The following is a 27,980-nucleotide window of genomic DNA, read 5'->3' on the forward strand; positions in this document are numbered from 1 at the left end:
TTTTATATACGATTATTTTAAAGTGGAAAGATTTGTATTTTAGGATTCTTGGAAAACTTGTAATACTTGTAATTCAATCGCTACTGGTCCGATTTCAAAAATTCTTTCACTGTTGTTGTTCAAAAATTTATTTCAGTTCATTGTTCAAATAGCTACGTTTTCTAACATAGGCTATATTTTTAAATTCCACGTAGATAAAATCGCAAATAACAGCTAGTTTTAAATGAAGATAGAATTCTGCGAAAACTACCTCAAGGATAGACCCATCTTACTTCTTTAGTTGTAAAAAAAACTACCTTTTTACCGAAATTGTTATTGTACGGAAAAAGAAATTGCAATTGTATTTACACAGTCTATACAATTTATTGTATTTGCATAATAAATAAAATAAACAAGCGTCAATGCGCTCGAGGCGAGTGTGCCGACGTCCTACTTTTTTGATGTGCTTACGAAAAAGAGGCGAGAGTAATCACTTCATTTATAACCATTACGTCGCTGCTTTGCGTAATTTATTCAGTAAATTGCCAATTTTGAGGCAACTCTTGACGAATTTCAAAACAGTTCTCGGCACGAAAGCTTTTTGAGAGTTTTTATCGTATATACAACAAGCAAGCTTAAACATTTTGATCTATAGAAGATTAAATCCTCGATAAGGAAAAGGGAAAACGGGTTAGATAAATACAAAACGGTTATTATCCTTGAGGGAAAGATACGCAGTAGCCCTTTGTTTGTTTTTTATCTTTTTTTCTCAAATATGTAACAAAATAGCTAAAGAACATAGCTCTTCTTTGAATTCCTGTTTTTGTAATTCTTTGTTTGATACATTCTTGTTAATACCAAACGTTTTACATAGTTAATTTTTTTTTTAATATGATCAAGAATTATTGAATCTGTTTTTTAAAAGACGATATTTTGATTGCCCATATAAAAAGTAATAGAATAATAGTTCGGTGTAAAATAAACACCACATTTAAGAACCTGGTAGATAGATAAATGAAGTATTTGTTGACCTAGGTCAGGTAAAATTACATATACGGAAACATTAAGATGTGAGAGTCCTAATAATTCTCTAAACGTATTCTAATAGTAAGTTTAATATTGAAACTTCAAATTCTCAAAGCAAGTCAAAGTTGAGAAGCTTTTGTTACTTAGTAAAGTTTGGGCGGATTCAGTGGCGTTTCTGTAAGAGCTCGATAAACTTGAAACGTATCTTTTACATTATTAAAGACGCTTTCAACGTTTGTCTTATCTTGTAAATTTATCTTGGGATATCAAGCGGAAGTATTGATATCTCATTAATAAAACTTTTCCTCTTAAAAGTTAAATATAATTTAAATTAATATTTAGAATTAAGATCTTGTGTTAATTCAGCATTTAAAATGTCTACGTGTTTTAAAAAATTTTAAAAACACGTGCATATCCGTTATGATTACTCATCTCATAAATATAATTCCAAGCACTTGCATTAAGAAACATCCCAATTTGTCCCAACATCGTTGTCTTTTAACATACTTCTTTACAAGAACAATAATTTTATTTATAAATATTGTAAGACGCAATTTAATATTACATTCTGAACAATTTACGGTAAACAATTAACTTTTATGTAAAACTAACTGTTACCCGCGACTTCGTCCAAGCAATATAAAGATAAAAAAGTAGCCTATAATACGGGCATATTATCATATCGTGCTGTCAGCCTTCACTGCAAGTATAGTCGAAATCGGTCCAGCCATTTCAGAGATTACCCGGAACAAACGTAACTTGCAGCCAGACATACAGACACACAGACAAAAAAAAATCGATTTTGGTTATAAGCAACGCAAATACATCATCTTTCCAAAATCTGGAATTTTTATTTTGATTACAAACAGACATTCCAATTTTATTGTAAGTATAGATTGGCATCTGTGCAAATAACTTACGTCAGGTGTTAATAAACCGATGAGGTAGGGCGTGATTATTCCAGATATCGTCGATGTGCCATTGATCATTGCTGTTAAAGAGCCCGCGTAATTTGGCGCCAAATCAAGTGCGTTAACCTGAAATTTTAACACATTATAAAAAATAATAAACAAAAATATATAAAAGTAACGTTCGTATATCAAAGTTCAAATCATCTAAATACGAAAGAAAAAATATAACCTTTTAAATCAAATTCACACATTTTAAACTACTACTTCGTATATAAATATGAATTTGGAATCATGGAAATATTTGTCACGTGTCAATCTGCGGAACAAAATAGCGCGTTATTAATTTGTTCCGCAGACCACGTGATTAATAACGATTGGAAACCATTTTAGATAACCAAATAATCAGAAATCATAAATCTATCCTAGTTTAATTATGAAAATAATTAATGACCACCAAAAACCATTATTCCCTGCGATCAATTTGATGTCACCTATTTACATATTTTTAATTTCAAAATTCATAGAAAATCCAAACAAAATACATTAACAATATAAACCATATAAAATCCATTACCGAACATCGTTATTACTCGACTTAACACGTTTGCAAATTACTAAGGTAATATAAATGAGAGTTAATTTATTCAGGCCATATAAGTATTCATAAAGGTCGAGCTTACCTTCATTCCACTGTAGAATCCTCCCATAAGGGCCATGGAGGCAATAAAATAAGCCACAGCTTTGAAACGATCGCAGCCGGAGTATGATGCGAGGATGATGCATATAGCGGGACCCGTAGCAGCTAAACATTAAATTTTATTGCTTAAATGTGGAAATTTTTATGGCATGTAACATGGAAATTTTAGCAATATAATCTCGTATATAGACGTTATAGATCTCTAGTAAGTCAAAGAGGTAGGTATAGAGGTATGATAAATTGCGGTATAGATGACATAATTAAGAATGTGATTGGTGAATACCTGGGGTTACTGAATCGATTAAGAAGAGAAAAGCCTAATTTGCATCTCCTATAAGTTATTAAAGACTGTTAACTAAATGTATATTTATAATATAGGGATATTATTTCGTTTGTTTAACTTTGATTTTAATTTTCTTGTACACAAGATTGCACGATTTGCTGAACGAGTTAAGAATAAAGTTACAAGAACAAACCTATAGTTGTATGGATTATCCTTCCAGTTTTAATGGAATGCCATCCTTTTTTGACGCAGCCGTCGCATACCCAGCCAAATATAAAGGAGCTTATCCACATGGCGAGGTAAGGGATAGAAGTGAGGGTGCCCGTCGTAGCGATGTTGAATTTAAGCACATCAGTCATGTATTTTGGAAGGTCTGTTACCATTGTGTAATAACCCCAGTCGTGGCCTACCTGTAAAATAAAGTTACAAGCAATTTTATATTCCTTTTTCCACAGATTTATAAAAAAAAGTACTTAGAGGTACTCTACTCGAATAGTCTATTAATGAGTATGGAAATTGATCTACTCTACTTTCAAATTTAAATTCAAATCCACTATCTCTTACCTTGAGGTGCTAGCAAAGAAAGCTTAAAATACAAGCCCTATTTATTTCTATTCGGCATCTTTATGAGGTGAATGATGTGTGTATGGCAATGGCTGTGTGTAGTTGTGAAAATTCAATTTATTTTACAAAAAAAAACTTACTGCAGCAAACAAAAGAGCCCACACGGGAACTGATCTAACAATAGCCTTCCAAGGGACAGGGTCGCGCACGCTTTTATTATCAGCACTTGTGACGTGCTCGTTTAAATATTTAAGCTCTTCATCTGATATGTAGGGATGAGTGTTCGGCGTACTGTAGCAAAGTAGACTCTGAAATAAATAAAAGATAAAATTGTATCACATGCTCATAGGACTTATACTCTAGAGAAATCAATAGTGAATTTGACTTAATATGGAATCGAAAAATCCACCAAATATTCAAACCAGATTCTCATACTTTTTAAAATTATGTAACTTTAGTGTAGTCGTTACAAGTTTTGCCTGCATCCAAAACTTGTTCCGCTGCACTACGAGAAACTAATATAAATCTAGTTTGTATTTACTCTAGAAACAAAAACGAAACTAGTTCCAAAAAGGATTTGTATATAAATGTCAAATGAACTGCTTTTAAATTATATTCGAAATTAAAGGAACACTTTTTTTATTAGGTGTATACGAGGAAAATATGAACGGAAAAATCTTTGTCTATTGGTGTGTGACTGAACTAGCCTAAGTAAATAACAACGGGTCAGCGAACACTCAACAAAGGAGTTGATAGACTCACCATTCGTAGGCTTTATAGCTAAAGGAAAATAATCGTCTAGCCTATGACAACCTCCATAAGATCAGTCTTATTGAGATCACCAATAAAATTGTTGACGGTTTTAATCTTCAGTTTAAGTCTTAAGTTATCTAAATATACACTTACCCAGAATATAAACCATAAAATGCCAAAACAGCCAAAGAAATAGAACACATTAGCCCAATCGCCATTGCCTGCCATCAGGAATCCAGACATGAATGACCCGAATATGTTCCCAATCTGTGCACCACCGAACACCAAGGCACCTTGCCGTGACCTCTCGTGTGGAGGCACCCAGCGCGCCAACACAATCATTAAGGCAGGCATCGTGGGACCCTGGAAAGTAAGAGAATAACTATAAACTCTGTATTACGTACAGTCGGTGAAACTGGCGATGGTCTAACTTAAAAGCAATCGTTTGAACATTTTAAATCGAGTCACGGCATAAACATGTATCTGTACGAAAAAAATCAGGTTTACGCGGGTACTTTTTTTTATTATTATCCCTTAGTTTGCACTACTCACTGTTATCTAATTAGTTTTTTTGTAGGAAGAGGGGGAGGTTGTCTCGTTGCAATGAACAAGGCAATTTTCCTGAATTAGCACACCGCGGATTGGCGCGACTATACATCAAAGCAAACTAGAAATTTAAAATTGATTTAATTGGTCATTCCTTAAAAGTTCTTTAGTTATCGGATCCTCATAATGTTTGCAGAAAGTTTTTCAACTGAATTTTGTTTGTGCTACAAATTCCCTTTGCCGGTTACTAGTTATTATTATCAAAATAAAACATGTTCAGTCTATATTTAGCATTCATAATAGTATTTTGTTTACCATAATAAATCTACGTGGTTAGTACACCTTATCCAGTGTCTATCGTATAAGGCGGTGAAATGTAGAATTCAACTGGGTGAAGGGTAACAACATTTTTTTGCGCTCAGACGTTTCTGCAGCCGGAATGGCTAAAGTTTAACGAATGCATAAAACAAGACCCCAAAATATTACGAAATTAATTTTTAAAGTCAATAAAGTAATTTAATATTATCTTGAAAATCTTCGAATTATTAATGTTTTCTATGTCCTATAAATTATTTATTAAATTAACCCTCACAGGTCATAATTCAATTAAAACCAGAAATATTTTGTTCCTTATCATAAGGCTATCATAGTTAGAAATGATCAATTTTCATTTTTCAATCTCATCATTCTGTTATAGTGTTGATAACCACAAATAACATATATTTGCGGTTTCCATCTCTATTATGTCTTTGTTACTTTGCTGTAGTGTTTGGAATTCTATTTAAAACAACGTGACGCTCGTCGTTCACGTTTCTGTGGTATTACTACGTACGTTAGTAATTACAACATTGACATAACAAAGGAACACATCCCTACTTACTATGTGCTTGATTGTAAACTTGATTATCAACAGAAGAATGCATTACCAAAGCATTTAGTGTAGTAGACTATACTATCCGCTTATTTATAAATATATGAGTCATTTATAGACTACTCGCTTTCTTCCGCAACTCTGTCCGCGCGGTATTAAAAAAAACAAATGTAAGTAGCATATGTGTTCTTCCAAACTATCCTCTACATCTATATCAAATTTCATCAAAATCCGTTCAGCCGTTTAGGCTACAAACTCTAGCAAACATCCAACTATCCATATAAACTTTCGCATTTATAATATAAAAAAAAATTAAGTAAGATGACTCATTTATAGACTATAAAAAATATTTAACTATTTAATTTTCAAACTGGATGTTAATAAATTAATTTAAGTCTCATTTGTTTTATCTTTTAAATATTTTGATAACATTTTCTGATTTGAATTTTATCATATCCACCCTTTGTTGGGTATCACAAAGGATTCTAAATTAAAGTAAATCCGGGGCTATTGAGCGACTTCGCTTTGAAAATGAAGATAAGCTTTGGATTAACAAAGTTTAGTTTAAAGAATAACTAGGATTACAGAGCCGGGGTCCACGGCTTTGTGGCCGCGGTTAAATGGTTTGCGGTGAAACGTTGCCTTAATTAATAGTTTAACTGAACTAAAGCTAATCTTTATTATAAGATTTAATTACTTTGTTTAACTTCCTTTAGGGTGTAATTTATACGATTTTACAACTTATTAATTATTAGTTTTACATGAATCTACCTACTAAGATACATTTCCAGGCTTATAAATATTGACTACATTTTAAAAATATAAAACTATATTTTTTTAACACCATGATCATGCAAATAGAATTATATAGACTTTAACATTGTGTAACACTAGTTGTAGTCCGCGACTCCTTTGGCGATGAGTTAAAAGGAAAACAAAAGTGAGTAGTCTATGTATTATTAGAGCCTATACTCTAAATCTATGCCTATCATCGCGATTTGTTCAGCCGTAAATGGGATAATGTCTAACAAATATCATAACATTAATAGCATACTATAATTATACATATATTATAATTTACACGTCAAACGTTTTGTGGTTTATAAGAATTATATCGAAGGAACTTACTTCGCCCATTCCTTGAAGCACCCGTAGTATGAACAGCCATGTCGCTCCTCCTGCTTTCACCACTACAGGAGTCATCAGCGTGAAGATAGCAGTACTTAGGAGCCCGATACCAAGGGTCCATTTCCCTCCGTATCTCTCAGCTAAGTAACCTCCCGGTACATGTGTTATAGCATATCCATAGTAGAAACCGCTTAGTATTAACCCTTGAGTTGATTCTGACCAGTCGAATATTGCGTACTGGAATGTGGGAAAAAGACAATATTATTATTTGTTTCGCCTATAACTGGAATTTTTTCTTTCCTTCCCAACATTTACTAGTAAGGTAAGGATGGAAAGGGTAGTTTGAATGTCATAGGGAGAGAATCTCCAATGTTATCTGTCTATAGGTCACATATACAGCATAAGCCGCTTAGACGTCATTTGTCGCCAGGAAGTCTCCTGGCTTTTTTATCAGTACTTGATATAAAACATAGATTTATCAGGATGTTTCGAAATTATACTTAATGTCTATATATTTCTATTTATATTGGAATAAAATCTGCTTTCCCTTCAGTTCAGCTTTGATATACTCTTTATGGACTATTTTTAGTTTTATTGGCAGATAATGTATTTTGATTCTTACCTCTTTTACACTGACAGTTCCGTTAACCAATATTTCGCTTTCATCAGGACAAGCATTTGGATCAAAATGTGACTCCTCGTTCTTGGTATTGTTGACCATTTGTGTGACGGCGAGGTTGAGGCAGACGCGCATCGTGTACGCATTGCACACCGCCAGCAGACCCATGATGCCGAGCACATACCGCTGGGGAATTATGAACACTGGTCGGAACAAAAAATAGAATTTAAAAAATGGACGTTGTAATGAAAAATGGGTTAATCGATAATTTTATTATGAACTCATAGTTATTAAATATACTATTAAATAATTTGTACACAGTACAAGATTAGTTTCTTGATTAAATAGTATACCTACATTTTGATATTATCAGTCGCCATCTTGGTAGCATTGCAACGTAAAATATGTACAACAAAGAAACCAATGTCAGTTGATTCCTGAAAAAAGAAATGTTTAATGGTAATTTACTTTTAAAAATATTATTATCTTAACACTTACATGGGTCACGATAGAAGATTTACATCAACATACAAATATTAAAATTGAAGACAGAATCTTTTTCTGCTGATAAATTTGTTTTATCGCGAAATTCTAAATTCACGGTCGAGGTACAAGTATGTTACTGATGTATCGAGATTAGCGATCACTCGTGATATTGCAGAGATGCCAACCATCAAAGAATCTCGTGTGTTCGCATCACGTTAATGTTATATCCAACTGTCGCAACAACTTTACAATACATACTGTTCTAAAATAAAATTCTAACACAAATGTAATAGTAGAATTATTTTTCTGCAAAAATTTTGACATTAAATTCCCGTTAATTCATCTATACTTCTGTACTATCATAAAAAAGCGTAAACACACACTTCTTTGTTGCCTAAGATCTCACCTAATTTCATGCGGATGAAACCGCACGCGAACATTTAGTATTTCATACAAGAGAAATGGGAGCATTAAAAACACAAATATAACAATCTAAACATTTTACTGCCGTCATTTACATCATTAGATCATCATCACAGTCATTTACTTTTACTGTCTGATTAAAATGTACCATATATAAGACTAATAAAGATAAAGATATTGTTTGATGAAATTTATATATTTATCGTGCTCTTAGACTCATAACAACAGATTATGAAACTGAATGCGATTCAAATGTCAATGAGTCTTCGATCAATACTGATATACTGTTATCAGACAGTTTAGTTAAGATAGGTTGTTGTTAAATAGATTTTATGTAAGATGGACGCATTTATATCTTACTAGCTTTCTTCCGCGACTTCGTCTGCATGGAATTAAAAAAACTAAGTAGCCTATGTGTTCTGTCAGATTTTACATCTATGCCAAATTTCATTGAGATCCGTTCAACCGTTTAGGCTACAAATTCTAACAAACATCCATCTAAATTTTCGCATTTTTAATATTAGTAAGATTTCTAAAACTCAGTACATAAGCGTTGTATTGCTTCTTTTGTTTATCGTGTTTCATGTTGCGTTTTTTATTTCATTAGTTAATGGAATATTTCGACTTTTCCGATCAAACTATTAGAACTGAGCGTATGTAGCTTGCTTTACAAGAAGTTATGAAACTGTACCTTTTGCCAATTTTGTGCTATTGCCATGGTTATGAGTACGGAAATTATTAACCTTCCGATTTGTACTTACTTTGTTCGCCTGTCTGACGAATTCATATTAAATGTTATTAATTGCCTAGTCTTTTATAATTATTTAATTCCAAGCACAATATTTCACCAGAAAAGGTGATTGCAACCTCTCATTTTAGATAACCTGCCTTAATTTATAACCTTGATAGAAATATGTTATTAAGGACCTGTCCCACCACTGCCTGATAGACTCAGATAGCTTAAAAATTACGTCACTGTCAGATAATGTAAATCCGATATTTCCATTACATACTTTACACGTCGGATTATTATAAGACAATTTACAATTTGGTTGGACAGGCCCTAAGTCAATTAGCGATTGCGATTTAGTAATCCATGCAAAATCTACCTTCAATAGAACTGTTATTTTATTTTTAAAATGTCAAATGATACAGTTTAATCAAATCTAACACCACAATCATGTGTCACGAAAGAACTAAATAAAATGTGTTTTAACCTCAATCTTTAGCCAATTCAACAAAAAATCTGATAAATCATCCCAAAAAAAATCAACTCCAATGGATTTTGGGCACTAAATATTGCGTGTTAGTATTATGCTAATACTTTTATACTCGAATGCTCATTACATAGAAAAACAATCACGAAACATAGTGAATGGGTGACTGCATTCCGACCTAAGTACCCGGATCAAATATTATACTAGCGTAAAGTAATAAATAATTATTTAATTTGTACAGGTAATTGTTAGGCGTATATTTTATATATAATAATATGTTGACATGTACGTATGTGTGTCTTTATTTACGTCAGTAAAGTTATGTCCTTTAACCTAATTTCTATTTTTTTTTGTTTCGATGACGTCGATTGTGATTTTTCCTTACGTTGAAAGTATCGATATCAAGGCATGGATAAGCCTTGTTTATTAATCTTAACTTGTGATTAATCATAGATTCCCACGAGTAACAACGCGTATTAATTGCCTTTAAGTCATAATGTTTTTAAGGCGACTTTTTTAAAATATCATGGTTATTATTATTCATGGTCTTTTATTATTATTTTAAAAGACATCCTCCATCATCCAGCGTCAATCAAAGTTAGTATTTATAAAAGCTAAAGTTTAGATGGATGGATGAATGTTTGTTAGAGTTTGTAATCTATAGAGTCTGTAAACAGATTTCGATAAAATTTTGTAAATATACAGAAGCTAGTCTGGAAGAACACATAGGCTACTCAGTTTTGTTCATGCCACGGAAACGGAGGCGCAGGCGAAAGCTAGTGAATATTACAACTGTGTCAATAGAAGTTTCTATGTATAAAGAATGACTAGATATATAAAAACTTGGAAACTCATTCAAATTTCAAAAAGATATAGAACACATTTATTTTCGCATATTACATTTTAGTGTAAGGTATTATTGCATTTTTAGTTTTTTTTTTTTCCAATAAGTTATACGACAAAAGTCGCCAGCATTTTTAATGCCTACTTTGCAAGATTACATTAAAAAATTTTATACTGACACAATATTCCTATTACGGAAAATTATTACTTCCCTCACCAATATTATAGCGACCGCTTAATTTTCTGGCTACGTTCTACATACCTTAATTACTGCGCCCGTCAAGCAAATTGATATTTACGTAGTGAAACACATTTAGTTCGCTAGCTAGACTACATACATACTTCTATTAAAAATTTAAATATTCACATACGTGGAAAAATAAAATTAATAATAATCGTGTGTAAACTTCTTTATAAGATGACTTGCTAGCAATAATTATTTCAAGACTGCGAATCTCATAATCTTATATGTAACTTTGGTTATTATTTAATTAAACAATTACTTCTATCGCCATGGCCCCGATCTAGGATTAGGATTTCTTGTGGCAATTAACAATTTCAATAGATAATTTTCTCTTTGTTACGGCTATATTCATGATCATCTTTAAGCATGTAAAGTATACTTGCTTTCACACACCATTCCGTTCGCGAAGAATTAAAAAAATAGCCTATGTGTTTTTCCAGACTTTGCTCTACATCTATTCCAAATTTTATCAAGATCCGTTCAATCCTTTAGGCTGCGAACTCTAGTAAACATCCATTTCAACTTTTACATTTATAATATCAGTTGTGTTAAACTTGAGGTTGCAGAGATAACTCTATTTTTTTAATTTAACAGTTCACACAGATTATTTACATGAAGAAAATCAGTTTGATGCGTCATGAATGTCTTATAATTTCTGATAAAAACTGGCTGGTTTTTACATATTTTTTCTTTTAATTAAGTAATTATTTAGTAATTAATACTGGCCATAAAAAATGTATAAAAAATGAGTTATTATTACTAACGTTGTACGTTTTCCACGCTCTACGGTCACCATTGAAGTAAGTTACCACCTGTTGTACAATGTTTATAAACATTGCGTGGAAATCTGAATCACGGAACAATGATAAAACTTATAAAATATTTCACGTAATAGGTTCGCTAATTGTCGATTATAACGGATTTATTAAAACACACGAAGTTAACAATAAAACATCTTTAAAAGTGGTAGAGCCCACTTTAACATCTTTGCACGAATGGGCCGGTTCGTCCGGTGAAATACCACGACCACACAGAAAACACGCGTGAAGTGGAAGCAACTTCGCGTTTCGTCTGATGAGTGTAGTGCCGGAGGTTTAATTTTAGTCCCTTTCCCTTCCCACCCTTTTCTTAAGAGGAAAGGATGGGAAGGAAAAGTGAACTTGACGGTGGAAGAGATGCACGGGAAGGGGAAATGTCCACTTTATGTGCGTCTCCTTCTCCGTCAATTTAGGGTAGACAACGCATCTGTAATTGCGGATGTTGATGGGCAGCGGTCGCTTTCCATTTTGGTGGATTCAGATGGCCGTTTGCTTGCTCGTTTTCCACCTTATATTAAAAAAAATCTTACTTCTTACTAATATTATAAATGGGAATTTAGATAGATAATGAAATAGTCACAGATGTAGAAAGAAAATGAGACCACATAGGCTACTTACATTAGCTTTTTTTAATTCTACGCAGACGAAGTTGCAGGTAAAATCTAGTAGTCGCTAAGATGGTAGTACATCAAGTTATTATAATATCAAGTATTGCAAAATTGCATATATTTCTTATTAAAAACAAAATCAAATGAAGTTATTGTGCTTACGATTAAAAATAATTTTAACAAAAACGTAGAATATTTCCTCAAATGTGACACTGATTAATTAAAACCATTATTTTATGGCCGTTTTTATCTCAACCATCGCTAATATTCGATGATTTTACAAACTTGTTTGAAGAGCAGGTGTAGGTTGAAAGTAAACATTATTTTTAATATTCTTATTAATATACAATACAAAATTTAATGTATTATGGGTTTGTTTTGTCAAAAAACTTGTATAAAAAAATGGAACCCACCTGCAAGCATTACCTTTCGGATAAAAAAAGAATTATCAAAATCGGTCCACTAGCGGAGTTATGCCGTAACACACATAAAAAAATAATAAAAAAAGGACATATCGACAAATTGAGTACCTCCTTCTTTTCGGAAGTCGGTCATAAAGATACTGCCACTCTAATTTTATTTGAAAAAAAAAATAGTTAAATGTTTTTGTACAACTGGTAGCGTTGCACATCTAAGTCAACAAGTTACACGTGCACTGCGTCAATGTAAATATCCACATGTACACAAACATACATTCCAAGTATTTATTTACAACCATGACTACTTCTGAGCAAGCTGTGACTATTGTAAGGTAATTTTTCAAAATCAAACTATAGTGTGTCTAAATAATTTAGATTAGTTTGAAAATTCATTTCAAATTTAGTAGGGATGGGTTGTGTAATCAGTCAGGAATCTTGTCGATTTTTATTCTTATAGAAGTTAGAATCGATAGATTTATAGTTATAACTTATGAAATAAAAGAAAACACTGTTTTCTCAAATTAATAATGCCATACCAAATAATGAAAGTAAATATGTAAATGTTCATTACTACTACAGCCGTAAGTAATCGAATTGGATTTCGCTATTATTTCTGTCATCGCTAAATTCTCTACACTACAATCAATACTAGAATTGTTCTCTAAATAAGTGAATAAGAAAATAATAATTTTAGTTAAGTTTGATAATTATTTAAACCGAATATTAATAGTTCAAAATTGTTCGCTATGTGTGTTTGTTTCGTCACTACGATACCTGTCTATTAAGTATGACATTTGCCTTCATACAAATTTAATGCGATACTTCATATGCGTCATTTATCAAACTAATCTATCTTATTTACACAAACTATAATATTATAAATCTTATGAACTCTACGTACTGCTATGTACTGCTACGAGATATACCTCATTTTATAATTCGACACAAATATAGTTGCGGAAACTATGTTAAAAATATATCACAGAAGGGTAACGTTTGTATAGTTCCGTAAGAGAGGAACAATAATGATTTATACATGTCAAAATTAGGAAGGCAAAGCTAAAGTCAATTTTGTATTCCGATCAGGTGTTGGGCAACAAGAGGTCGGTAAACGACGGCGCCAATCGATAATGTCCATGAGGTCGACCACTTTCTGACCAAAATAAATGTTTCGCGCTTTTATGCCAGCTACCAAATCCGGTAACTGACGTGCAGCAGGTATCTACTGTTTTTTTGCGATTACATAAAAATGACAATCTTTGATCACTAGGTTGGCTGATTTAAACCGTGAAAACATCGACCATTAAAGGAGTTAATAAGTAATCAAGATAAAAAAAAGCTATAATTTAAGAAATAATAAACTGTTACATCATAAATCTATAATAACACGCAAATAAATACAATAAAAATGACAACAAAACGAGAAAACAATTGATACAAATGACATAAGACGTTTAAAGCAATGAACAAAAAGGTGATCGAAAACGAAAGTGTTTGAAGTCGAGAGTAATGTTTATCAGGCACTCAACTTGCTTGCATTCCAATGCACCTTGCTGACACACTTTTGAATTGCGCCAAATATGAACATAACCTGATGCTTTATCGTGTAATGTAACAAAAGATAATGTAATGGTTTTATTATTTTATTACACTACATAAACTTAATAGCTACAAAGGTAGAGGAAGACTGAAGAATGACGGTTGCTAGAGATATATGGAAGAGAAGCAGGTACTTTGCCGACATTGCGTAAAGACAAGGGCAAGTTGATAAATTCACTTCATAAACTATCAACAACTGAGTCTGATATTAAGTACTAGTGAGTGTAGAAACGTTTTAAAGTAACAAATTCACTTGCTTTTACGTTCGTGGAACGTAAAAATTTGTAAAGTCATCGACAAAATTTGTATAACATTTATGCAGCGTCTCTATAAATCTTAAAGTTCACTGACAAATCTCTAACAAATGTTGTCTTTGACAACTTTTCAAAAATGTATTATACAGTTTACAGTTACATCTCATCAAAATTTATACTGAATCACCATCAGCCTGCAATAGTCCGCTTTTCACAGAAACCAAGTGTTGGGTATCTTTACACTTTCATATTTATAAAGAAAAAAAATGAAACCAGCTTTTACTACATCTCTTAATATTCCAATCAATATTATTCATTTAAAATAGACAAAACAAAACTTGTAAAAATTGTTTAAGTACTCGTATATAGCAAATATTTCTTTTCGATTTCAATTTTACAAATGTAACCTTAATACCTCGATATATTAAGTAACATTGCACTATAAAGTTGGACAATAAAATATTGAATTCATTCGCGAGTATTAAGTTCAAGGTACTAATAAATCATTATCATGAACCACTTACATATTTTGAGGTCAATAAAAAGGCATTGTCCTATTACGAGCGCCTGCAATCCGGTAAGAACCAGTTATTTCTGCTTTAAAATTTTCAATTAACATTTCTGACGACTCACATAATTTATTTAGATACAGAATATATTTAGCATATTGATTGAAACCGCTTTTATCTGGTTATAAAATTATGAAATATGTTTGATATAAAAAAATACAATAACTTTAACATAATATGTTAATGCATAGAGCGAATATTATGCATATTCGTTTAGGTGACGCGATATATTTGATAGTTAAACTTATACGCTGAATAACAATTTAAAATATTGTTTAAAAACTAATTAAAAAAATTGCTAATCCATGTTATGCGAAACAAAAGCGATACTTAAAATGACATTTAATCTGATTTATGCTGGGTTTCTGAATTTCCCATTTATTATAACGTTATCTAGTGATTTATTTTTGGTTAAACGGAGTAAAACTCAAGTTACGTTGTTCGGAAACGCATTTAATTAAGTTATTAAACAAAAAATATTAACAATTAGTTAAATTTAGTCGGAAACCCGGCCATTCCTCTAATGTTTTTAACGCTATTTCATTTAATGATATAGTAAAGAATGGAACTATTATTTTCAAATCTGATTTTCATTTAACATGTTATTTTTGGCGCGCCGTTAAAATAGAGTGCATTGACTTTTGGTAATAATCGTCAGTTTCCTTTGCCGATACACCTGTACAAAAGTTATTACATTACTGATAAATTTGTTTAAAAAACTGAGTAAGTATTCTGGCTGCAGAAACCCACAGTAAACTTGACACCAGAGGCCACAACCTTTTAACACATTTTATTAAACTTAAAGGGTTATATCTTGTAATTAATGGTATACGAATGTCGTTGACCTTTCATGTACTTCGCAATCACAAGGACATTACTTACCAATGTTATTGTTAACCGTAAGTTTTTTTTCTTTATTTTTTTACAGTATAAAAAAATACCTAAATGAAAGTTGTTAAATTTTGAATTGGAAAAATTCCAAAAGATTCCCACAGAGGTTTTATAAAACTTTGAATAAAACAACAAAAAAGTATCTTCAATAAAGTTCGATGAGTTAACGAAGTTTAAAAGGATTGTTGTTCTTTATTGGAATAGCCTTGTTAAAGAATATTCTTTTTATTTCTTGAAAAGTTTTCATAAACAAATTATGAGAAACAATACTTATTTTTGGTTATTTCACTGAAAATATAAACGTTGTTCTTTTATTTAAAATTTCTCTCATAAAAATAAAAAAAACAATCCAGAAAATCCGAATTAAACTTTAACTGATAATAACAAATTATTTAAATATTTAAAACAGTATGTAGCAACTGTTATAAAACGAAACTATTAAAAATACCATTTGCTAATTAAAATTAATTACACATGCCTACGTGTGACCACGAATTCGCACTGCGTATGTTTGCTTACTTTACTGGTTAATGCGATAATAATGACGTATATCTATTTAATAAAGATAACATTATAAATATAAAAAACAAATAAAAGTGATCTTATAGTCAATTAAATGTAGTAAATCCTGAATAATACGGCAAGAGACCAATCTCTTTGTAATATATTTAACGATCAAAGAAGAACCATTTTTAGAACATTATTTTTCGCTTAAGCCTTAAATCTACGCTAGATTCCGGTGCGTTCCTCGAAATCCCCAGAACTACATATACTCTATCCAAAGATTGGCCGACGAGGAAATTTTGGTTGGTCGAGGCCTACATAACCTTGTCTTTCTCCCGAAAGGTTATTTAAATTTTAGTAAAAATTACAACCGTTACGAATTATTGATTTGACAAAAAATAATTTTATTCAAATGCAATGTGCCAATTGCCTCTGATTATTCTTGCTTACCTTGACTGGATTCGGGTCATTTCCAATGTTACTTTTGTCATAATTGGATAATAAAATAGAAACACTTCGAGCGCAATAACACAACACGAACTGGCAGCATTCAAACTGTTTCACTCAAACATTAAAATGTAACATAATGACTAAACGACATAAATTACAAATATTTTCTTTGTACGTAAGTTACTTTTTTTATCAAGTCGTCGTCCTCGTACAAGTTCTGAAAATGAAGAACTGATAACCTGATATATCACGATACTTTTTTAAACTTATTTAAATATAATTAAAAATTCATCTCCTTGAAAAAAAAACGAAGATAGTGATGTACCTTAGCGTCAATTTCTTAGCCATTCAAAAATAATAATATAGAAGTTATTTTAATGGGATAATCATTACTAATTAGAATGTATGGATGTACATCCTGTGCCGACCCTTTATAGGGACGTCAGGTTGATGATGATGATGATGTAAATGACGGAATAGTAAATGAGAGTTTTTTCCTCTCTGATGTGTGGACACTCAAAATGTATTAAAAAGTAAGGTTTTTTTTTTATCAACTTTTAGCAATGATTTAAAGTTTGATGTAGAGCTTTTACTTATATATAAAGATTACCGAAAACTAAACTTGTTAAGGAAAATAGAACTACCTTTATTTTATCTAGGTTATTTAGCATTTCCTGCGGTTTCCAACTTATATGTTCAACTTGCCACCTTGAGAACAATTTATATTCCAGTGGCTTTTGTAGAATTATTAATTTAAGGAAAATTAATTTAAAATATTCACACTAAACACAAGATACACTTAGAGGAAAATTGTTGCATTTGAGGTGCAAAATCACTTTAAAAATAGATACATATTTTTCGATCACAAAAACAATGGCACAGAATTCATAGATTCCAAATCACTTTGCAATTTGTATTAATAAAAGGATGTCAAGGTAAATATATAAAATAGATGGAAATAGAAAATAGCATAAAAAAGAGGGCGCTAAGGAGCTATTACAATTTAATTTTTCTTAGGACCACCGGGTCAATTAACGTGTCGGTCTATACTTAATGTAAAGAAAATACGAATATAAAAAATACATACGCGGCAAACTTATCACCCTTCCAGATGTCAAAACTCATTATTTGGCTGAGCGTATTGCATTAATCCTTATAAATAAAGATTTAGAAGAGTGCTTTAAAATGCTAGTCAAATTTAACACGCCAAACTAATTTATGTTATAGCGACAGGGTTGCGGACAGCGTGCCGAGGTCGATTGCTCAATCACGTGCACGGATCACTGAACATGAAAATAATTAAATGTAACATTTTAACGCTCCACAAATGCTGCTCCCCGTCACGTCACGCTAGCGTATATATATAATACAGAAACATATCTTTATTATGTTTCTGTAATGAATAAAGTGTTTTAGGCGATTATAAAATACCATTGAAATTGTCAATGTTTCTTTTGTATAAAAAAACTGTGAAGAGATTCTGCGAATTGTGTGTTGATTTTAATATTGTTTTACTTTAGATAGCTAAGGGATTATCAGAATAATGTATTCAATGGTAATTTTAAAAAATGTACAAAAACCCTAGTTAATAACTTTACGATTATAATTGTCTCTCTAAAAAGGTATAAATATACCTCAATATAACAATCATTTTTGGTAATCATAAAAAATGAATATATGCGAATTCACATCAAAATAACAACGAGAATAATAAAATTAATGATCAAGATTACTTTGAAATTTTAATGGTGTAAAACCTTTTTGGTAAGAAAAATAAAATACAATACTTATATTTCAATTCCGCATATCTGGCCGTTTTGAAATAACGAGAATATTTAATATATTAGTGATATTTAAATGAATTTTTCTGTAGCAACAATAATAACATTTGGATTCTGAAATTGCATTGTATAGTTATATTCAATAGAAATGGGATATTATGACTAACCTTTCTAAAAAATCTATATCTATACTAATATAATAAAGCGTAAATACACACTACTTTGTTGCGTGACATCCTAGCAACCACAGTATATTTTTGAATAGTTCTTTCCTTAATAAAGAGCCATACACTTACGACACACTTAAAGCTATACATTTTCACGCTATTAACTTAGAAGGTAAATAAAAAAAATACTTGTTCAAGGGAAAGAGACAATAAACTAAAAGCTGCCAACATTGAGGAAACAAGGTTATTATGATACCTATAATACGTATATTTGTAATTCAGAATTTGACATGTTTCAATAAGAAAATAAAGATTTTATAGTTTCATGCGGATATAGCCGCACGGGAACAGTTAGTACCTTTATAAGGCTTTAGTCATTGGTGTCTTAAAAGTAAATGAAAATAATAAATATTCCAAAATGAATTCGTAGACAACAAATGATATAGTTTGACAGTAAAATTTGTGAATGTAATTTCATCTATCTTCGTATCAATTTTAAATACGTTATTATTGTTATTTTGAAAATATTGTTTATGTCAGCTCTGTTTTATCATATGTAAAATACCTTAGATAAATTATATACAGGATGTCCGAAAACGTAAAAAAAATTGTAACACCTGTATACGTACTAAGCTAAAGCATCTAGAAAACTGATGATTCGACAAACATACAAAGGAAATCATTTATCTTGCATTTAATTCTCAGTTTGGTTCATTTAGAAAACGCTAGTAACATATAAAACAATAAGTGCTTATAAATAGTGTAGTTTATTATCCCTCATTGGCAATGTTTACCTGAAGATATACGTAAAAGGTTGTATAAGACAGACTATTAGTCTGTTTTCTACAATTTTCCTTATTGCCCCTTACAAAGAAGGCTATTACGTCCCTTGCAGAAACTTGTCTTCGTCACGATTTAGATTTATCGCGTGAGCTATCAATTAATACAGCTTTTAATAAATATGTGCAAACGACAGTTCAGTCTATTAGTTACAAGTAATACAGGTTCATATCTTTGTTAGTTATGATTTGAATTTGATGTTTCTTTTTTTTTATAATATAATGTGGCAAACGAGCTAGCGGCCACCTGAATCCGCTAAAATGGCGAGGCGATCGGTGCTCATAGACATCCTCAATTGCAGATGCGTTTCCTACCCTTATCCGACAGAGAAGGAGACGCACATAAAGAGGATATTTCCCCTTCCGGATTTGACGGAGGAGGAGATACATCCTCCTCCGTCAAATCCACTTCCCCTTCCCATCCTCTCCTTATATGAAAAGGGTGGTAAAGAGAAAGGGACTCAAATTAGGCCTTCGGCACCACACTTATCAGACGAAACACGGAATTGCTTCCATTTTAAGCCTGTCTTCTGTGTGGTCGTGGTATTACACCGGGCGTGCCGGCCCATTCGTGCTAAGATTTTAAAGCGGGCACTACCGCTGTTATATGTTCCCTAAATAGTCTATTTAAGTTAAGAAATGTAACTATAGTTAGGGGATTAGGAGGTTATATCGTGCTTTTGTTTGAGACCTGTTAAGTATTGTTTATAAAATAGTGCATTATAGTCTGTATACTTTCATTACCTTCAATAAAATGTATTGCACAATTCTATACATCGACAGACAAGATATTTCCTTGAAATGAAATGAGGTAAATGGTTCTTTACTTATGTAGACACAAAACTATGAAACTGCTATGTAACAAATGTATTTCCCCGTTTATCTTATCCCATAAAAAAGTAAAAGCACAATACTGAAACGACATTTAAATTTCTATCAGCGTTTTAGGGCACATTTAAAATCTGAATTCCATTAAAATTTGTACGTCGTTGATGTTGGATGGACGTGGGTTATGGGTAAAATAATGAGATCACCATTACAATAATATTTGCATTCCCCTTTATTTGTGATCATTTTCTTAATATTCACACTGAAACGTGTTAATAAGTTGTATTAAGCAATAATAACACCAACATTATTTGTTAACTCAAAATATTTGTAAACTAAAACGAAGTCTTCACAAGTCGTTTCTTGTTAGTTTAATATTTGCGTCACGTTTTTCGTTTCTTATGTTACCACTTAAAGTACTTGGCAAAGTCAAGATCAAAATAATTTTAAAACTATGTTACACTAAAGTGAACAAAATGTTCGCAATTATAAAAATTTTCGAACAATACTCTATTTACCGAGAATATTACATACAATTCTTAAAACACGAAAATTAAAGAATTTTAATTCATACATTGAAGTCATCATCTTCCCCGTTTACCTATTCCCGTAGTGTCCGGCTTTTTTCGTCCTTCATATAACTCTATCAACCGTCATCTCAGTCGTCAAACATCATAGTAAAAATAATTTAAAAACACACATCTTCAAACAATTTGTAATGGGAACCGGATCTAACGTGACATGATCTAACCACAATCTCGATTTATATCGAACACATCAGCGCAGAACAAATAAACATTGGCATATGCTATATTTAGACTTTTTTTCTAATGTAAAGTAGAATAATTATTTTTAAGTAGAAATACCTGTTTGGTTAAGCAATGGGACAAGATTATGAACATTATTATTAAGATAATCTCTATTTTAATGCTATAAAATAATGAACATATTATTCGTGTTTAGTATTTAGTCAAAGGAGGATATCTGAGTTGATAAGAGTGGCGCTGCTATCGCGGAAAGTTCTGTCAAAAAGTAATAAAACCTAGTTACGGCTGATTATTAACAAGATCTTAAATGATAAAGCTAGTCTTAAACTTCAAATTCCATTACATTTTTGGCGTTTGTCGAATTGTATTGTTTGAGAATCGTTTTAGTATTTGCCGTTAGACATAAAAGGCAAAGATCTTGTGACTGACAGGATGGCGCTAGTGAGCTGTCAAAAATTAGTTTGAATTATTCCCGCCCGATCGTAGCTATCCCGATATCCTAATGGGACTATAGATTTTACTAAAAATTTTACTAAAGTATAGTCTACAATTACAATAAGATTAATCTACGGTCCTCATAGTCATAGAGTTACTTTGTCGAAAGTGGTTTTATATGGGTGTGAGTGTTTTTTATTCATACCGTACTTAACATTACGGTCAATTACATATCACGTAATCCAATAATTGATAAACAACACTCAAATCAAAGTCGAATCAACCACTCACCTACTTAAGCATTAGACAAGTTACTATTTATGTCAAGGACCCATTTTGAATCCAATTAATGTTTAATTTTACTAGTTAAATTAAAAGTTAATAGCAAATTGTTAACTAAATAAATTACTTTCGCATGCGACTCCGTTCGCGTGACATTAAAAAAAGTAAGTAACATATCTGTTCTTAAAGACTATGCTCTACATCTATGCCAAATTTAATAAGACCCATAGCCGGTTAATGTACAAATTCAAACTTCCACTCTAAACATTCGCATTCATGACATAAAGTAGTAAGAAGTAAGATTAATATAACAATTTATAAGAAACAGTCTTTTGATTGCTTTTAAAAATCTTTTTAATCTGATGTATTTCGTTAAAATTTTTAAATTTTAACGCGCCAAGGTGGTTCATGATAAATGTATGTATTTAAGATAACATTCAAGTTTATGCTAATACAATTACATTGGTTTATTCTTTTATTTCCGCTACTAGTCGTACTTTATTTGCTAACAAAAGTCGTAACTCTAACAATACATAGAAGTGTAGTAGTAAATTTGTCATAAGGAATAATTTACAGAGAATTTTTGATGTTGCTATTCAGTTTTTTTCGAGGGTAATGAAAGGGACGTCAATATATTTTTGTACAAGTGTTTTGACGTTTGAAATACATTATGGTAAAAAGTTTGACGTATTTAGTAACACTTGAAATAAATTACAGGATTTCTTCTAATACTTATAACAACATACGACTGGGGTGTTTTATCTAAAGTCCATAATCTCAGTTATTATACGTGTATGTTATGTTTTATTTCCTTGAAATATAATTTCTACTTATAAGATACATACTGTTACGACATTATTAAAACTATAACAGTGGAGAACCGACAGTCGCCGTGAAATCGATTCGATTACATAAAATAGCGGAAAAGATCTTGATTGCATCGCATTCCGTTCATATTTATAGTTCAGTCGAAGGAAGTATAATAATATAGTCATTACCATCAGTCGAAAGACTACAATAAGTGCGTTGCGTTTATTAACATTGCCTCCGTTCCCGTATATTTATTTAAATAAATATTACTGTTTTACTTATGTATAAATTATTAATCATTTGTAAATAAAATGTTATTATATAATCGAGTTTTTTTACCAAACAACAAATTAATACAATTTGTATTTAAGAACATTCAAGCTTCTGATATTAGGAATATGAGAAGTTTAAATGTTCTTTACAGATAGCAGTTTGTTTATGAAGCTATCTTGATTATTAAAATTGTTTCATTTCATATATATCTGATGGTAAATAAATAGGTTTCATTTGTGTTATGTTCAAATGTGTATCAATATGTTGTATGTACAGATGTGTTACACTAACAAAAGGTACCTAAGTGTGAATTAAAATGTTCCAATATACTAAACTTATGGTTGTATCAAATTCTATTACGAGATAGTAAAAATAAATGTTGTTTAGATTAAGTTTAAGATTAAGTTGAATGATTTGTACCTGCTATTATTTAACACGATTTTCTATACATCTATAAGGTAAAAATAATCTCTATTTCCCTTTGTTATTGCATCGCATATGAACAGACGGAAATTTAGATAATTCTTTTAATTGTAGTATTTATTTTAACATATAAATTTATATTAGAAATGTAATAATGCATTATAAACCAATATTCATACGAATCTAATCTGTGGGGCCCAGCTATTTTTAGAATAATTAAAAATATATGTATCGAATTTAAAAATTTTCATTTATTTAAAAGTAATTGCATTTTTTAACATTGCCGTAATTACAGTGATATAATTAACATTATTCCAAACTTTAACTTAAAAAATACTTACAATTCTCCGCTTCCGTAACTCTTGTTTGTACTTTTTGCACACTAACAATTTCCCATTCAACTTATGTCACAAATACAACGTGCGTAAAACAAGCGTCTTTAGAACGGTCGCCACTCGACTGGTCAAGTTACCGAGTTGCGCGCGCGCAGCCACCGATCATACCCAGACGTAAGTCATCGCAGACGCGTTAATGCGATTAAAATGCATATTAACATGCCATTCGATTCAAATTACAATGTTTGAATATTAAATCTGCACGTACAAACTCACTTTTTTTAAGCATAAATAAAAGCTTAACTTGTTTACACTCTTTATACATAGAAATTGCGTTGAGATAGTAAAGTAGGTTAATAATGATTCCAATTACTTTATTCGAAGTATCAAGATTCTTGTAAACACTTGGAGTGTGTAAGGCACTTAAGAATAGATTTATCAAGTTAATTGACTGTTGCGAAACCTCTGCAACTTGCTGCGGTTTGCTGAAGACTGTTTCGTTAAGATTGAAAAGATTAATTAACTTCTTTGATTAATTGCTGCATTTAATTTACTGCTAATTACAGTTAAGTACCTTGTGTGTTTAGGCTGACTGCAAATGAAATAGCTAAGTAATTTTCAAACTAATAACTTTTATAACGAGTTGTCGCCCGCAATCTTCGTTAGCACGGATTTTAAAAAAAATCATCTATCATATTCCTGCATCTACTTTCAACCAGCTATCTTTCAGTCAAAGTCCTGACCAGAGACCACCCGTTACGTCATTTTGACAGTGCGGAATTTAAAAAAAAGTAGCCTATAGTATACCTATCTATGTCAGCTTACCTCCAGCGAAAGTGCCGTCGTAATCGTGTCGGCCGTTTCAGGGATTACCCGGAACAAACGCTTGCGGGCAGAAAGACAGAAAAAATAAATAAATACGATTTTCGCTAACAGCAACGCAAATAAATCATCTTCCAGAAATCTGGAATTTCTTTACAAACAGACACTCCAATTTTATTATATGTATAGATTATTTTTCGACATAAACGATATATGCAATTATTTTACTACGCGCCATGATTTTCACTTAACATCATTTAAATCGATTATTTGTTTACTATATGTATGAAAAGATAGTCTGCTAATAGCCTAATGTGTTTTATCATTAAAGTTTGTTATGACTGGTATTTGTGTTGATTAGGTCATTAATGAGAATCAGTGGCTCCGTCGTTAAATACCGGACTTTAATCTGTAGCTTCCGGTTCGATCCCTGATTGTAACAGTGGTAAAGCCCGCTTTAACATCTTCGCACGAAAGGGCCGGGACAGCAATTCCGCCTTTCGTCTGATAAGTGTGGTGCCGGAGGCCCAATTTTAGTCCCTTTCTCGTTCCACCCTTTTCTTATAAAGAAAGATTGAGTGGGAAAGTGGATTTAATGATGGAGGATGCGCTTAGAAAGGGAAAATATCCTCTTTATGTGCGATTCCTCCTCCGTCGATTTAGGACAGGCAATGCGTCTGCACTAGATAGGATCTAGGTGCTGATTTGCTACCTTATTGTATATAAAAAAAGATGTAATATATGATTTAATTTCAATTTTATGTTATAGTCAAGGAAAACATACGTGTTTTTAAACCGCACTTTGCCAACGTGGTTGACTAACCCGTAGTCGCCTTAAATAAAGATACCTAGGATCAAACCCTTGGATGGTAATTTGTATGGTTTGAAGACTGTTTATTTAACAGTGGTAGAGCCCGCTTTAACATCTTCGCACGAATGGGTCCGCTCGCCCGGTGTAATACCACGACCACACAGAAGACAGGCGTGAAGTGGGAGCAATTACGCGTTTCGTCTGATGAGCGTGGTGCCGGAGGCCCAACTTTTGTCCTTTTTCCTTCGCACCCTTTTTCTCATAAGAATGGGATGGGAAGGGAACGTGGATTTGACGCTGGAGGATACACATAGGAAGAGGAAATATCCTCTTTATGTGCGTCTCCTCCTTAAGGGTAGGCAACGCATCCGGTATTGCGAATGTCTATGGGCAGCGGTCGCTTCACCATTTTGGTTGATTTAGGTAGCCGCTAGCTCGTTTGCCAACTCATGTTTTAAAAAAATCAACAAGATAAACCTTTTTCAATTCTTTAGCAGATGACATTATATATGTAAAATCAAATAACTTTGTAGCATCTTTTATGCTTTTAAATGAGGTAAAGAATATTTGTCTTCTAGTACTTAGGTATATGTAAAATAATCTTTTCGATTAACATTTGGTTTTCTAACGTCTACAATCTACGGTCTATTTGTAACGCAGAATAAATTGAAATATAATTAAGTTGTTTTCTTAATAATTTTCCACAGCGACAACATTAGATACGACGTTCGAAATATCACAAAGAGCGAGAAACATCATTTGCTACACATTACATGCGCCGTTTGTTATCTTAACTGCTTATTATTTCGTTTATTTCCAGTATATTCCCTTATTGAATAAATATATCAAGTCTTTCTTCTACAAAAGAGAACCTTTATACCATATTCTAGTAGTTAATATTATTAACAGTACCATCATAGCTATAGTTATAAATGCGAAAGTTTAGATGGATGACTGGATGTTTGTTAGAGTTTGTAGCCTAAACGGCTGAATAGATTTCGATGGAATTTGGTACAAATGTAGAGGATTGTCTAGAAGAACACATAGGCTACTCACTTTTGTTTTTTTTTTAATTCACGCGGACGGAGTCGCGGGCGTAAGCTAGTAATATATAATTCTAACGTCGCAATTTTATCAGCATAAAGGATGATTTGAGTGTATGTCAATTAAAAAATATTCTGCTGAATCAAATTACCATTATCACCATGAAGTAAGAGCAAGATGATGGGGACATAAACTAGACAGTGTTAAGATTGAAAGTAGTTAATTAAAAAGATAGATGAAGATTGAAGAAAGTAAAGATGGATTGTATGAAAGAGGATAATATGTCTAAGAAATGAGTAAATTGAGATATGACGGCTGATAGACATGTATAGTAGAGCAGCATATACTGTGCCGACATTCCGTAGGGACAAGGACAAGTTGACGATGATGACCATGAAGTAAGGGCAATTGTAACTTGAATGGATTAAGGTTTATTCGAATTAAAATGACTATCTCAAAACACGGATAAATAGAATAAAATATGACTAATATTAGAAGGTCATTCTAAAGAATGCAAGCAATGCTATTCACAAAATATAATGCATACAATCATGCTTTGTCTTTAGAGAAATTCACACGTTTACCTAATACTCCATAGAAAATGAAATAAGTGGGGTGTGATTCATACCATCACATAATAGTGTTAAATTTTGATTTCAGTAATAATGTACACTTATCCTTTCATATTATAACATGCAGTAACTGAAGGTAACATTTGCATGCTATTGTATTCAAATATCAAATGAAGTATAAGTTTTTCTTATAACTACTAATTAAAGTTTGTGTAAGACTTTAGTCTCTTCCACAAAAGTCTCCTTCAACCAACTTTCTTACTCGTTCCTTGTCTAGCAATACCCTATTTGTGTTATAATCTGTCATTTGTCCGGAACAAAACATTGATGTTTTATTCTATAATATAAGGTGGCTAACGAACAAGCGGCCACCTGAATCCAACGAAATGGAAAGACTGCTGCCCATAAACATCCGCAATTGCAGATGCGTTGCCTACCCTTTATTGACGGTGGAGGAGACGCATATAAACAAGAAATTTCCCCTATATGCGTCTTCTCCACTGTCAATCTTTTCCTCTTAAGAAAAGGGTGGAAAGGGCAAGGTACTGAAATTATGCCTCCGGCATTACACTTATCAGACGAAACGCGGAATTGCCTCCACTTCACGCCTGTTTTCTGTGTGGTCCAGATAACAATGACTAAAATAATTAAGCAGATATCTTATAATGGTATTATATTTAAAATAAATAGTTTTATTTACATTTGTACAGTTATTTATATCAATCTTTAGCGATTGGCGAATGATCATGTTTCGGGTGTACGATTTTCTTCTCCGTGTCTGTTTGTCTTTTCTTAAACGTGCCATGTTTCCAACCTGGTGGGTAGCCATATTTCGAAACATCGTCCCACCATTGCTGTTCTCCTGATCCCCAAATTACGTAGACGACGTTTGTGCCGACTAACACCGCGAATACTGCCCAGAATGCTATCCGCCATTGCTCCACTGTTTGCTGAAATTAGTAATTGAAATTAAAACGAGAAAATATGGACACACGGTAAGTAAACTACAGTTAATTGATAAGTTATTCTAAGAATGCCTGTCACATTATGACTTCGACGATGCCTTTTCAAGCATTCGCTATGGGGTTT

General features: G+C 32.0%; 2 protein-coding genes across 2 annotated transcripts in view; both read right to left on the bottom strand.

The window, feature by feature from the left end:
- Positions 1-1,698: 1,698 nt before the first annotated feature.
- On the bottom strand, positions 1,699-24,117 carry LOC106107305 (putative inorganic phosphate cotransporter). The gene is made up of 9 exons (XM_013288108.1): positions 23,649-24,117; positions 7,735-7,814; positions 7,381-7,580; positions 6,759-6,995; positions 4,367-4,576; positions 3,601-3,768; positions 3,090-3,306; positions 2,597-2,718; positions 1,699-2,042 (listed from the first exon to the last, which is right to left on the bottom strand). The coding sequence occupies exons 2-9, from the start codon at positions 7,766-7,768 to the stop codon at positions 1,812-1,814; spliced, it is 1,419 nt and encodes a 472-aa protein (XP_013143562.1). The 5' UTR covers positions 7,769-7,814; positions 23,649-24,117; the 3' UTR covers positions 1,699-1,811.
- Positions 24,118-27,563: 3,446 nt separating this feature from the next.
- The window catches only part of LOC106107074 (putative inorganic phosphate cotransporter), a 5,679-nt gene continuing 5,262 nt past the window's right edge, over positions 27,564-27,980 (bottom strand). The window contains exon 8 of the mRNA XM_013287776.1: positions 27,564-27,841. Coding sequence (XP_013143230.1) covers positions 27,611-27,841 — 231 coding nt within the window. The 3' untranslated portion in view covers positions 27,564-27,610. The remainder of the gene's footprint in view (positions 27,842-27,980) is intronic.

This window comes from Papilio polytes, unplaced genomic scaffold (assembly GCF_000836215.1).
Source record: "Papilio polytes unplaced genomic scaffold, Ppol_1.0 DF822067.1, whole genome shotgun sequence".
Lineage (NCBI taxonomy): Eukaryota > Metazoa > Arthropoda > Insecta > Lepidoptera > Papilionidae > Papilio > Papilio polytes.